Raw genomic sequence first — 12,535 nt, forward strand, 5'->3', positions numbered from 1 at the left:
GATATATTAATATATTACACAAAGTCACGTCTATGATTAGCGCTATATTTTCTCTCTCTCCCTCTCTTTTTCCAGACAAGACCAATTTGATTCTATAAATAATGTGGGCGAAATATAATTTGTTCCGATTTTGTTTCATAATTTTTATATTTCATATATTTCATATTTTTAAATGCAGATACATATTGGAAGTAAGTATTGGAAAGCAAGGAAAATACATATATACAGTTGTTTTAAAGTAACAACTATAAAATACTATTACAAATCCTTACAAATTTTCTATAATAATACAAGAATTAGTATCGTGATTGTGAAAAAATTTACATGTGAATATAAAAATATTTCTCTTTCTATTTATTGTCTATTACTCATTTTTTTATCTCAGAGGAATTTAAATGAAACTGAAATATTGTTTTTCAGTTCCACTTGCTTTACAGAAGAGCGTGACTGTTAAAAGCTTCAAAAGAAGATCAACTTTAAATGCAGCATATGTATTATTGATTTGAGAATGGCCTAGGATTCTTCGGAGCAATAGCTTCATGTGGCGTTATTATGACTTCGCATATCTAAAACAGATAAATCACTTGTATGCTTAATTGGTATAGATGAATCACTTGTAAACTAATACGGGAAACGACTTAACATTTAAATAAAAAAACAAGTTCTCATGCGCGTAATATTTAAAATTTTAAAGTAACAGTCTACTTAAAAAAATTAATTTAAATATTCGAGATCGATGAAGAATACGAGTTATAAATGTTATAAATAGAATAATAATAAAAAATTAATTTCATACGCGATTTGCGATATGATAATTAAAAAAGCGCAAAGCTTTCTTCTTGCTTATCGATGTAATAAACAGTTTTAATTAGAGATATTATAAAAACACACATATATCGAAGTCATTGAAAATTATTCCCTACAATCATATCTACATACCTGCGCATTTCGTGGTGTACTTAAACCATAAATCACTAGATCTGCGATATCCTTATCCTTTAGTATCGGTACACCTTCCAACAGGGTTTGGACATCGCCAAGACTTTCAAAAGCTTTCTCTATCATTTCTGTTTGTACCATACCAGGACTGATGCTCTGTGTTTAAAGAGATTATTAACACAATATATTTTTTAAATATATTACTTTTGTCATTATTACTTCAAATCTGTCTATCGCATTGCGCGAAAAGAGGCATTGTTAAATATTAATGAACACAAATTATTAAATCATTGTCGGTGCAAATTAAATTACGAGCGAGATAAATCGATACTTGTGCAATATTTCTGTGTTTTACTAATATTGAATTCGCATAGACAAATTTTAATAAAGAAAGATCGCATACCGTAATTTTTATATCAAGTTTTGCGTTTATTATTTCGTTGCGTAAACTCGCTGTCATTCCAGTGACAGCATATTTGCTAGCGGCATATACACTAATTGGCATAGTAATCAAATCTGCATAATGCCCCGCTATGCTGTGGATAAAACAAAAAGTTAATATTTTAATTCTTTTTTGTAAAAATAAATAGGGTAATTATGCACTTTATGGACGACCTCACCGATTTCAATGATCTTGACATATGTTGTCAAGCTCACTCTACTGAGTAAGAATCAAAAAGTTTTGAGTGTCGCTCGTCATTTATTAAAAACTTATTAACAAAAAAAGTTGTACAAATTATGTGGAATTTTTAGATATTATGCACGTTTTAAGAGTCAAGGTGAAATGTACATGCGTGAATACAGTGTGTTCCGCCCCCCCCCCCCTTAAACTCACCGAAAAGTTGCCATACAGCTAAGCAGAAGACTACCGTGAATGATTTGAAAAAAATGTAAACAAATATAGTATGTTGAACGCAATGTTACGTTTCCTTTCTCTCTATCTATTGAACATGTATTCGATCAAATATATCTTCTTAAACGTCGTTTGCTGTCGCAAAATCATATTATATTCATTAAACTTTCTTCGTTAATAACTTTTTAATAAATAGTGAGCGACACTTAAAACCTTTTGACTTACTTACTCAAGAGAGTGAGCTTGACAATATATGTCAAGTTCATTGAAATCGATGAGGTCGTCCGTAAGGTGCATAAATAATAACATTGAACATAAAATATGTTTTGCATTAATTAATTTTTCTTTGCATATATCGATATCTATAAATAATATATCTATAAAAATATAGATATATATCAATAAGATTACAATGAAGAGGGAGTGAGTCATGTTATTAATATTACTAATTTGTACTTATTAATGTAATACATTAAATCAATTTTTTTTTGTGAAAAATTAAATATCGTTTAACATAGATAAAAAAATATCGGCATGTGCAAATACATTTTTATTAGTATAAGTTGATATGCATTTACATTTATTACAGATTTTTTGCATACAGAATATAAAAATTTTAAGTTTCAAAATTAAAAATTTAATAAAACACGCAATAAAAAGGAACGTTAAAGATCGTGGCGCAAGATGTTAGAGCGTAAAAAAGGATAACGAGATAGGAGACAAATAGATCGCGCTTGTTTTCGTTTAATTGCGCTCTGTTATTATTATTTTAAGTTTAATTTATTTTCTAATGTTATTATTATTTTAAGTTTAATTTATTTTATAACCTAACCTAACGACATCTCAAACATTGAAAAGATCTTGAAAAGATCGAAACGTACGTATGTATTATTTTCTGTTCAATCGAATCAATTTTTTCAGACATATTTTTGTATTTTTATATCTAACTGATTATTAATATGTTATGTCTCCTACTTAGAGTCTTTATTATTATTTCGACTTTTTTACGCTCTAACATCTTGCGCGGTCTTTTAGCTTTCCTTTTTATCGCATTTTGTTATCATCCGAACCATATATTGCTTTTGTCTTTGTATTTCATAATTTATTAATTAAATAAATTATTAACAAATTGTGATTATTAATAAATGAAATTATAAAGTTTTTTTGCGATTAGGTTGATGCACTAATATTTTTTCGACATATACTGCAAGTTTGAAATTAATTTATTCATATATATTATTCATTCGATTATTCAAACATATTTGAAATTTTAATCATTCACCTATCTAACGCTTACCTGTTAATATTAAAGATATACCCTCTAGCGTTGCGCTTTTTGACAGATTGTACCAACTCGCGCGAACAAATCGCCATCGCTATCACATTTACGTCTATAATTTTGCGGAAATCCTCCGTTGCTCCCTCTTTCGGTAAAAAAAATATATGATAAATAGTATATAGTATATTGTATATATTGTATATACAAAATTAATTTTAAATATTCGTATAAATTATCGTCATAAGATACGCCCTAAGCTTATGCATATCTATCTGAGAAATTTTTATATAATATAATTTATATTATATAATATAAATAGTATTCGAGAAGAAAACCGGAAAAAATGAAGAATATGTACTTACCTATAATCGGTTTGTTTACGACTACACCAGCGTTGTTAATTAGCACATCAACACCTCCCAGTTCTTCCTCCGCCCACTTGAAAACCTTGAGAATTTCCTCCTCTTGTTGGACGTCGCATTTGATCGGGTAGATTTGAACGTTAAATTCACTTTTGATAGACGCCGCCAATTCTTTCAGATTTTCCAATCGTCTCGCGACGGCGATCACTTTCATTCCACCTTTCGCGAGCAATTTTGCGGTTTCTGCGCCTATTCCGCTGCTCGCTCCGGTGACCAAAGCGACTTTCCCTGCCCATTGATCCATCGCGTTAGAAATCTCAAAGAAGACTGTTATGACTGTTAGGCCTGTTGAGAGACTGATCACGAATTGTGCTGCAGCAACTATATAAACGTTTACCCTCACCAACGTCAATTGCGAGACGTAGTAAGCCAGCGAATCAGAGAAGAGATGGCTACTTAAAACTTAAGTGTATAGAACATGTGAGAATTTAGCTTTGACTATTTGTACATGCATTTACATATATTACTCCGATTATCTCTGACTTACTCACTGCAAAATTAGCAGTATTTTTATGGTTATCAATTGTCATATATTGGTGAAGATAATCTATCATTTTATTATAAATTAATATATGTATTTTGCAAATATCTTGGCGAGTTTTAACGCACTCGGGTATCATACAAATACACATCGTGAAAGTTTTATTAAAATATTTATTTTTGGAAATTTTTCTAAATTGTAAAAACTTGTTCAAGTATTTTTTGTAGCAAGTTCTTCAAATGATTTTATATATATTTTATATATATTTGTTGGCAATGATAGCATGCACATGCGATAAGATATAGTTACATTATGATAAACGATAACTGAACGCTTGTTTTCATAAGTGATATTATAGATACTACGACCTTCACAGTCGCGCAGTTCTTCTCTTGCGTGATTCAATGTAATTGTAAATTGCTTTCACTCATCTCATAAAATACTATTATGTTTCCCTCTTATATACTAGGTGCGCAACTAAGTTTCCGGGTTTTTTTGATCAATGAAAAATGCAAAATTTCAAGAAAGAAACAAAAAGCGGTTTATTCAAAGTATCGTCCCTCGCTAGCTACACATTTTTGCCATCTCTCTGGCAATATATGAATACCGCGACGATAGAACGACGCGTCTTTGGACCGAAACCATTCATCTATCCAATTCCGCACTTCTTCGAAACTGGTCAAGTGTAGCCCAGCCAAGCCATGCGCCATTGACCGGAACAAGTGATAATCAGAAGGGGCCAGGTCTGGTGAATATAGCGGGTGTGGTAGCAGATCCCATTTCAGCGTTTTGATGGTGTCCTGGACGATGGAAGTGCGATGGCACGGAGCGTTGTCGTGCTGCAATATCACTCGTTCGTGTCTCGTGTCCCATTCTGGCTGTTTTTCGAGCAACGCATGACTCAAATTGATTAGTTGTTGTCGGTAGCGTTCCCCGTTAACAGTTTCGCCTAGTTTCAACAGCTCGCAACCAAAACGCAGAGCATTGTCTTCTTTCCGAAGCGATTTGGCCGCGCCGTCGATGTTGATGCTTCGCCAAGTGAAAGCCACGATTTTTTGCGTTTGGGATTCTCGAAATACACAGACTTCTCATCGCTAGTAACAATTCGATGCAGAAAACTCTTTCTTTCATACCGCAAAAGCAAAATTTCTGAAGTGGCTTTTCGATTTTCCATCTGCCTCTCAGTCAATTCATGCGGCACCCATTTTCCTTCCTTTTGAATTTTTCCCATGGCATGCAAACGTTTGGAAACACCTTGACGAGTCATGTTTAATGCCTCCGCGAGTTGATCTTGTGTTTGCGTATCATCTTCATCCAATAACGCTTGCAGATCGGCGTCCTCGATTGTTTTTGGACTTCCGGAGCGCTCCTTGTCCTTAGTGTCAAAATCACCACTTCTGAAGCGTTTAAACCAATCTTCACAGGTTGTTTTCGATGGTGCATGTTCGCCGTAAGCCTCTTCAAGCAAACGACGTGCTTCAGCTGCATTTTTTTTCAAGTTGAAGCAGAAAAGCAGAGCTTCCCGCAAATGCTGTTTATTTGGCACAAAACTCGACATCTCCATTGTTAGAAAAAATATTTTTGCGTTGCGACACGTGTTGGTATTATGACTGGTAATTGTTGACAGATGTCAGAGCTATAAAAATAAACAACTTCAGACATGTAATGTCGACTACATCTGTCGTTGGTACCAACCATGTGTGAAACCCGGAAACTTAGTTGCGCACCTAGTAAGTCCCCACAAGTAACTTATTTATTTTATTTATAACGAGTTTCTAACAAGTTTAGTTTACTTAATTTGTCATCTGTATATATTCCATTATATTCTTTATATATGTGCCCTACATACGTATAATATGCATTTTTCAAATTTACTCTGTTTAATTTTTTATTATTAATTTTCAAACTTGAAATTGAGCAAATTTTTAAAATAATATTGTTAATAGGAAAAAAGGTATCTTGGACATTGTTATAAATTATTTCACTTTTATTATATTTTATTCTATTGATATAATTTATATTCGTATAAATTACCCAGAATCTAATGATGAAGAGAAAAATTTTCAACAAAGATTTAAATTGATTTATCATGCTATCCTTACATTGATTTATATTGCTATCAAGCTAGAGATTATTATATAAGATAAATATATATGTATATGTGTATGTTTTCAAGTTGATGACAATGCAATGTTTGATAGCGATCTTTTATATATATATATATATATATATATATATATATATATATTTAAAAGATATATCATATTTATATGAATGCTAAGTATTTTGCAGTTGATTGATAAATCCTTAATGCTTTGATTCTTGTAATAAAATTAAAGTTCAAGATTGCGAAAAGTGGTTAATTGTAAGTCCAAGAAAATTTATCCAAACAAATTATCTTATATAAGTCACAAAATCATCTTATATATGTCAAAAAAATAAATGTAAATGTTAAAATGTCAATTTGATTAAATCACAACGGTTCGATTAATATTCTGGCTCGTAATCCATTTTAATTTTTTTTTATTTTTACCATTATTTATTGAAAAAAAATCATCGTGTAACATTCCAAAGATACGATGAAAGAAGGAGGATGAAACTTTCGATGCGGTTGAGTATCATCGAAAGAATACCTGATCTCGAGTGTTTGTTTATACCGTGCATCGATTTACGTTCGGTTGCTTCTCGTGCATTCCACGTCAGTTCCTTTTAGAAAGGTGACGACTTGCAATCGGCTTATGTTGCAAAGCTGAATTCTTGCAAACGGAGATGAGGGAATGCCGAATGTGGGTTATCGACAAAATTCCGAGTCAAAAAGCAGGTGGCACAACGATGGAGGTCGCGGTCAAAGCGGTGAGCGATAACGGATAGGGAGAACAAATTTTGAATATCGCTGATAGTGCTGTTCTGAAGTGTCCTTCGTACTGAATTTCTACCTCTTTCTCGCTCTCTTGTTCCGCTTTCCGTTTTTTCCTCGTGTCATGACTTACGTTCTCGAAGCGTATCCGTCTAGTAGCAAGGATGAAGGTGAAACATTGAATCCACGCGTACAAAAGATCTGCAATCTCATCTTTGTTAGTATGGAAAAAAGTCAAAGATCAAAGAAATATATTATTTCAATTATTATATTTTCATTAATGATCTTATACAATTTAGTATAAAATATTTGTTTCTTTTTTATGTAGATGTAGGCACCGATAATGCAGGTACTATATAATATTTGATCTTTTTAAGTGTTTTTAAGAAAATTCAAATTAAATATCAACTTTTTCCACGTCGTTATTTGCAACTAGATATGTATATCTTCTTTCCGAGAACGTTATTTGTTTTCGTGTTTTGTAATATCTTTTATTTCTGACGCTTTAGAAGACATTTGCGATAAAGTTTTGAATTAAAATCAATGTCGTGATAGAAAGAACAGGAAAAATAAAATTTTATTTTTACAGACAATCAATGTTCGTAAAAAAAAAAAAAAATATATATATATATATAAAATACTTTAACAAATGTAATATTTTCGAAAAATTTAACCGATTATGCAAGTGCTTTTTAAATATTATTATACATTAAAATAGTTTTCTATACATTTCATTGTTTCCGCGATATTTGATCGAATTTAGAAAAAAAAATTATTGCAAAAAATTATTTTGAAGCTCTCTTAATTAAATATGTAATTCATTCTTTCCGACGCGTGACTTTTTGAGTTCGTAGAGATTACGAGGTAGCCAATGTAAATGGAAAAAGTAATTAATAGCGGCAAAAAACAACGCGAGCCATTCGACGAGCTTGGCTGGTATAATGAGAGTAAGAAATGGGTGACTCGCGGAGATTAGATTCGGATAGGAAACGATAGCGCAGAGATTTCTGCTCACGGACGAGGGATTAAAGATCTACGAGTGGCCCGCTTGGGATTAAAGTTGGATTATAGCGGCAAACAGGATATGGATAACCGCGAGCTGAGAAATGTACGCTACGAATCGGATTGTTGGAAAAGATTTAACGCAATTATGTTTCGCTAATTGTTTGTTGCCTTTGTAGAAAGTTATTTGCTTTTTACACAACAAAAGAACATTATAAATAATAAAATATTTAAAAGGCTCGTTAAATTAAAAATAAAAAATAAAAAATTCTAAATACGACTAGTACGAGCTACAAATATCGGGATGTTAAAAATAAAACTACTTAGTGTATCTTTATTGATATTTAATGTGATCCACATTAAGTATCCACATTAAATATCAATCAAGATACACTAAGTAGTTTTATTTTTAACATCCCGATATTTGTAGCTGTACTAGCCGTATTTAGAATTTTTTATTTTTTAACATTATAAATAATTACATAAGCTATGTAAAAGGAATGCATTATAAATATATAAAGCGGATGTAATTTATGATATTTTTATAAATGAATTAGGAAATGTGATGATGATGAACGCAAAAATCAAGAATGCAGAACGTTTTTTCTCGTACATATTGTTGTACGCTTATGTATCTCGCCATTACAAACCGCATTACTATACCATTTGTTGAGATTGGTATTATTGTCCGAGACACGATACGATTCATGAAAAGAGGATACTATCAAAGTTCCGGAGAAAGGCGCAATGCTGTGCCGTCTTTGGATAGAAAGTTTCCCTCGCTTTCTCAAGTTCGACATGTGAGTATTGCCCATCTTTCACTTTACATGTAAATTTGCGAGATTTGAAGACAAAAGAAAAGATACTTTTTAACAGATGGAAGACAACTGACTTAATGATTTCTTTTTTTTTATAAGTTTTTGAAAAATTTCCTAGATTTTAAATAACGTGCACGACTCTAAAATTTCATATGTAAATTTGTATATGTGGAATATAAATTTGTATATCACTCAAAAAAATGTTTTGCTAATGTAGATAGATTTCTAGATGTCGCAACCAAAATTTATCGCTATTTTTTGTATCTCATAGAATATCGTTTGTCACAGCTAGAATTTATAGCAGTAACATTCTAGCAATATCTGCTAGAAAATTTAAATCCTATTATTAGATATTAATCACTGCATTGGATAAATATGAGTTTCAATACTGCAGCAAGAATAATTTTTGTAAAAAATATAGCTGCTTATTATAACTGCAGTAGCAATATAATATGTTAATGTATTTTAGATATCATAGCTAACTTATTTTTATTCCATTGCTCGCGTTTGATATTCATTTCTGCATGGATATTTATTCTGGTTTCTACAATACATATATGTGTTTGGTAATCAACCTTGAATTAAGTGAAAGTCGTGTAAAGTTTACTTTTGAGAAACTTATTTATTTATTTTTAGTTGTCTAAAAATCAACAATATAATAACCAAACAGGTATTGAAATTAAAATCGTGCTTTTATGGGCCACACGTAACGAGACAAAATGAATTTTGTATCGGCGACAAGTCAGGATCTGTCGTGCATCCTGTTTGGAAAGGCCGGAAATTGTGAGCACCGCTAACAGATCTAGTCCCTGAACGAAGACACCTCCGATGACGGAAGCTTCTTATTGTCTCGAGTAATCTATGTCGATCTTTTTACTTCCGATTTTAGATCCGGAAATCCGGCACGAGCGATCGCCAGGATCGCAAAGACATCGCGAATGTCGCGCGATATATCTTTGTGACATTTTTGTTTATAGAAATAACCAGGATTCGTTGTTCAAAATAAATTGTAAATCGAAACGTTAAAGACAAATCGTTTCAATTATTCCTCGAGTGTCCAGCTCTTGCATTTTAAAAATTCTAGAGATAAAAGTTTATTATGTCGCTGCTTATTATATTATCATATATGTATATATATAAATATAAATAATTTTAAACGATTATAAATGATTAAATATTTTATTACACTCAAAAAAATGATTTTATAACTATAGCAAAAATTTTTTAGGTGCGAAAAATTAACTGAGGTAGATGAACGATTAGCAAATATTGTAATATCGTATATTGCACGTCAATCAATCTAAATGACAGAGACAGAATTTATATCTGAACTGTTTGTGAAATTTAGAAAGAAAGTTTTTCTGTGGCGCCTATTCATGTTAAGATCAATCATACTTGTTGTAAAGTTTGGCTGTGGTACACAGAAAAGACTAGCAGCGAGAGACAAATGAATATATAATCCTGATACTTAATATAATTTGTATAACGCATCTGTCTATCATTTTTAACAATCGCGTATTTCGCGCAAGTTCGTATCGGTTCAGTAGATTACGCGCTACACGCGTAACAGCGTTACGCAATTCTGTGAAATTATAGTGAAATTGTGTTTATTATGAAGTACACTAAAAAAAATGTTTTGCTAATGTAGGTAAATTTCTAGATGTCGCAACCAAAATTTATCGCTATTTTTTGTATCTGATAGAATATCGTTTGTCACAGCTAGAATTTATAGCAGTAACATTCTAGCAATATCTGCTAGAAAATTTAGGATTATATATTCATTTGTTCTTGCTGCTAGTATTTTCTATGTACACTCGGCAACCAAAATGCCTTAACACCTGAATTTGCCCGTGTCAAGGCATATTCGGACGACGTACTTCCACTCTATAATTGCGCGTCATGACTATTTAATAATCTGGCAACGATGTTTCAAAGTGATTTTACGCAAAATTCAAATTAATGTGTGACATATCTGAAAAAGTGGTTTGACATATGTCAAATATGTCAAAATGTGTATGATTAAAAAATAAGTAATGCACATTAATTATATAAAATATTAAAATAAAATATATTAAATATATAAAAAATATAAAGTGTGATATGAATTACACATATTAAGTTTTTATATTTGAACAGCAGTCGCTCATCCTCAAATCTGCGACACACAATAAAAAACTGGCATTAATTTAGCTGTAAAGAAAAATTTAGCTGTAGCTATAAAAATAAATTAGCCGTGATATCTATAATATATTGACATATTATCTCGATGCTGCAGTTATAATCAGCAGTTATATTTTTCACAAAAATTGTTCTAGCTGCAGTATTGAAACTCATATTTATCCAATGCAGTAATTAATATCTAGCAATAGAATTTAAATTAAAAAGTGGCCTCCACTCCTTTCTTGCTTTCTTCGTTATTTTGACGCAATTATTCCATCTAAAACTTCATATTTGCTCGATCGAACTAAATTTGATCTTTACTCTTAGAAAAACAATAGAGTTATAATGCATGCAAGAATTTATTTCCACTTGTATAATTTTCCTAAATTAATTGTTTTCATGTATAATTATATATATATATTTAAAAAAATGTAAAACTTTGTATCTTAATATCTTTACTATAATAAATGCATGTAGCACAATATATATGTAGAAAATTTAATATAATTTTAATATAATAATATATTTTTCAAAAACAGAGACATTGATAATATTGTCAATTTTTAAACTTTTCTTGAAAATTAAAATTACTATTTGCTAGAATTTATTTAATAACGATAAATCTATTATTATACAAAGTACGTTTTGTTATATAAGTAGAAGAAAGCGACACACTGTAATAAAACACTTGTAATAAAACACATACATGACCATCTTCTTTCTAGAGAATTTATAACGACGACGGAGAAGGAATTTGTGGTAATTCTGATCATTGATGCGCGTCAATTTAATTGATGGTGAAAAACGGTTTTGCTGATATTTTTGGCAGACGACGGGTGACCGTAATGTTGGATGCGTTTCCGACAAGCGGAGGACATGGTTTACTTTCTATACGGATTTGTTTGCTCGCAAACTTATACGCTGACTATATACTTGAAAACAGACAGGATCTTCCTGTTCTCTTTAAGAAAATGGTCATTAATCTTAGATAATTCTTCTTTACTCATTGTTTTTGCAGGACATTTTTATAGAACATTTGCGAGGAGCGAAACTATTATACGGATATCCAATATTTTAAATTTTATATGTAATATTATATTTTGTCATATGTGTCATATATATAGATGTTATTAAAATATATACGCATTTTTTATATACATCTCAATCCTTTCTTTCATATACACATATTCACATGCATGCAATAAAGTACTTGACTATATCTTACAATTAGTCAATTTGAAAATTTTTAAAGAATTATATATAAATTGATGTAATACATAAAAATTACCATTTTTATATCATAGACACATGTTGTTAATTGTGATACACACGCATAAATCGAAAATATTATTATTATACAAACTTCTCTGAAACTCAAAGATTCAATAAAGAATCATGCGAGCCTCTTAATGCATCCTTGGGAACGAAAGCAAAGTTTTGCGTCCCGAAACATGTTGTCGTTTCAAAATCAGTTCTGTCATTCTACACTTGGTCACAAAAATATATCCAAGTGCTTTCTATTGATTGATTACTTACACAAGAATCTTTTTGTAGGATCATATATGAAAGATCATATATCACTCACAATACTTTTTCTTCATACTGATATCTTCAAAGTAAAAGAGGATAATTAATTTAGAATCGATGAAAACGAGGCAACTTGAATTTATATAGTTATAGTTATTATTGTGATCAAGACATGTATAAATAAAGGTAAATAAGAT

General features: G+C 30.9%; 1 protein-coding gene across 1 annotated transcript; it reads right to left on the reverse strand.

The window, feature by feature from the left end:
• Nucleotides 1-326: 326 nt before the first annotated feature.
• LOC105249644 (farnesol dehydrogenase) lies at nucleotides 327-3,804 on the reverse strand. The gene is made up of 5 exons (XM_011255256.3): nucleotides 3,434-3,804; nucleotides 3,090-3,216; nucleotides 1,343-1,475; nucleotides 940-1,095; nucleotides 327-566 (listed from the first exon to the last, which is right to left on the reverse strand). The coding sequence occupies exons 1-5, from the start codon at nucleotides 3,735-3,737 to the stop codon at nucleotides 495-497; spliced, it is 792 nt and encodes a 263-aa protein (XP_011253558.1). The 5' UTR covers nucleotides 3,738-3,804; the 3' UTR covers nucleotides 327-494.
• Between the last annotated feature and the right edge of the window lie 8,731 nt (nucleotides 3,805-12,535).

This window comes from Camponotus floridanus, unplaced genomic scaffold (assembly GCF_003227725.1).
Source record: "Camponotus floridanus strain SB8 unplaced genomic scaffold, Cflo_v7.5 scaffold1, whole genome shotgun sequence".
In the NCBI taxonomy this organism is placed as follows: Eukaryota; Metazoa; Arthropoda; class Insecta; order Hymenoptera; family Formicidae; genus Camponotus; species Camponotus floridanus.

Excerpts from the sequence above, each read along its gene's own strand:
- LOC105249644 (XM_011255256.3), bottom strand. The coding sequence starts at position 3,737 with ATGGATCAATGGGCAGGGAAAGTCGCTTTGGTCACCGGAGCGAGCAGC. Across the intron at positions 3,217-3,433 it reads CGTAAACAAACCGATTATAG|AGGGAGCAACGGAGGATTTC; the intron begins GTAAGTACATAT and ends TTTTACCGAAAG. Across the intron at positions 1,096-1,342 it reads AACTTGATATAAAAATTACG|AGCATCAGTCCTGGTATGGT; the intron begins GTATGCGATCTT and ends CTTTAAACACAG.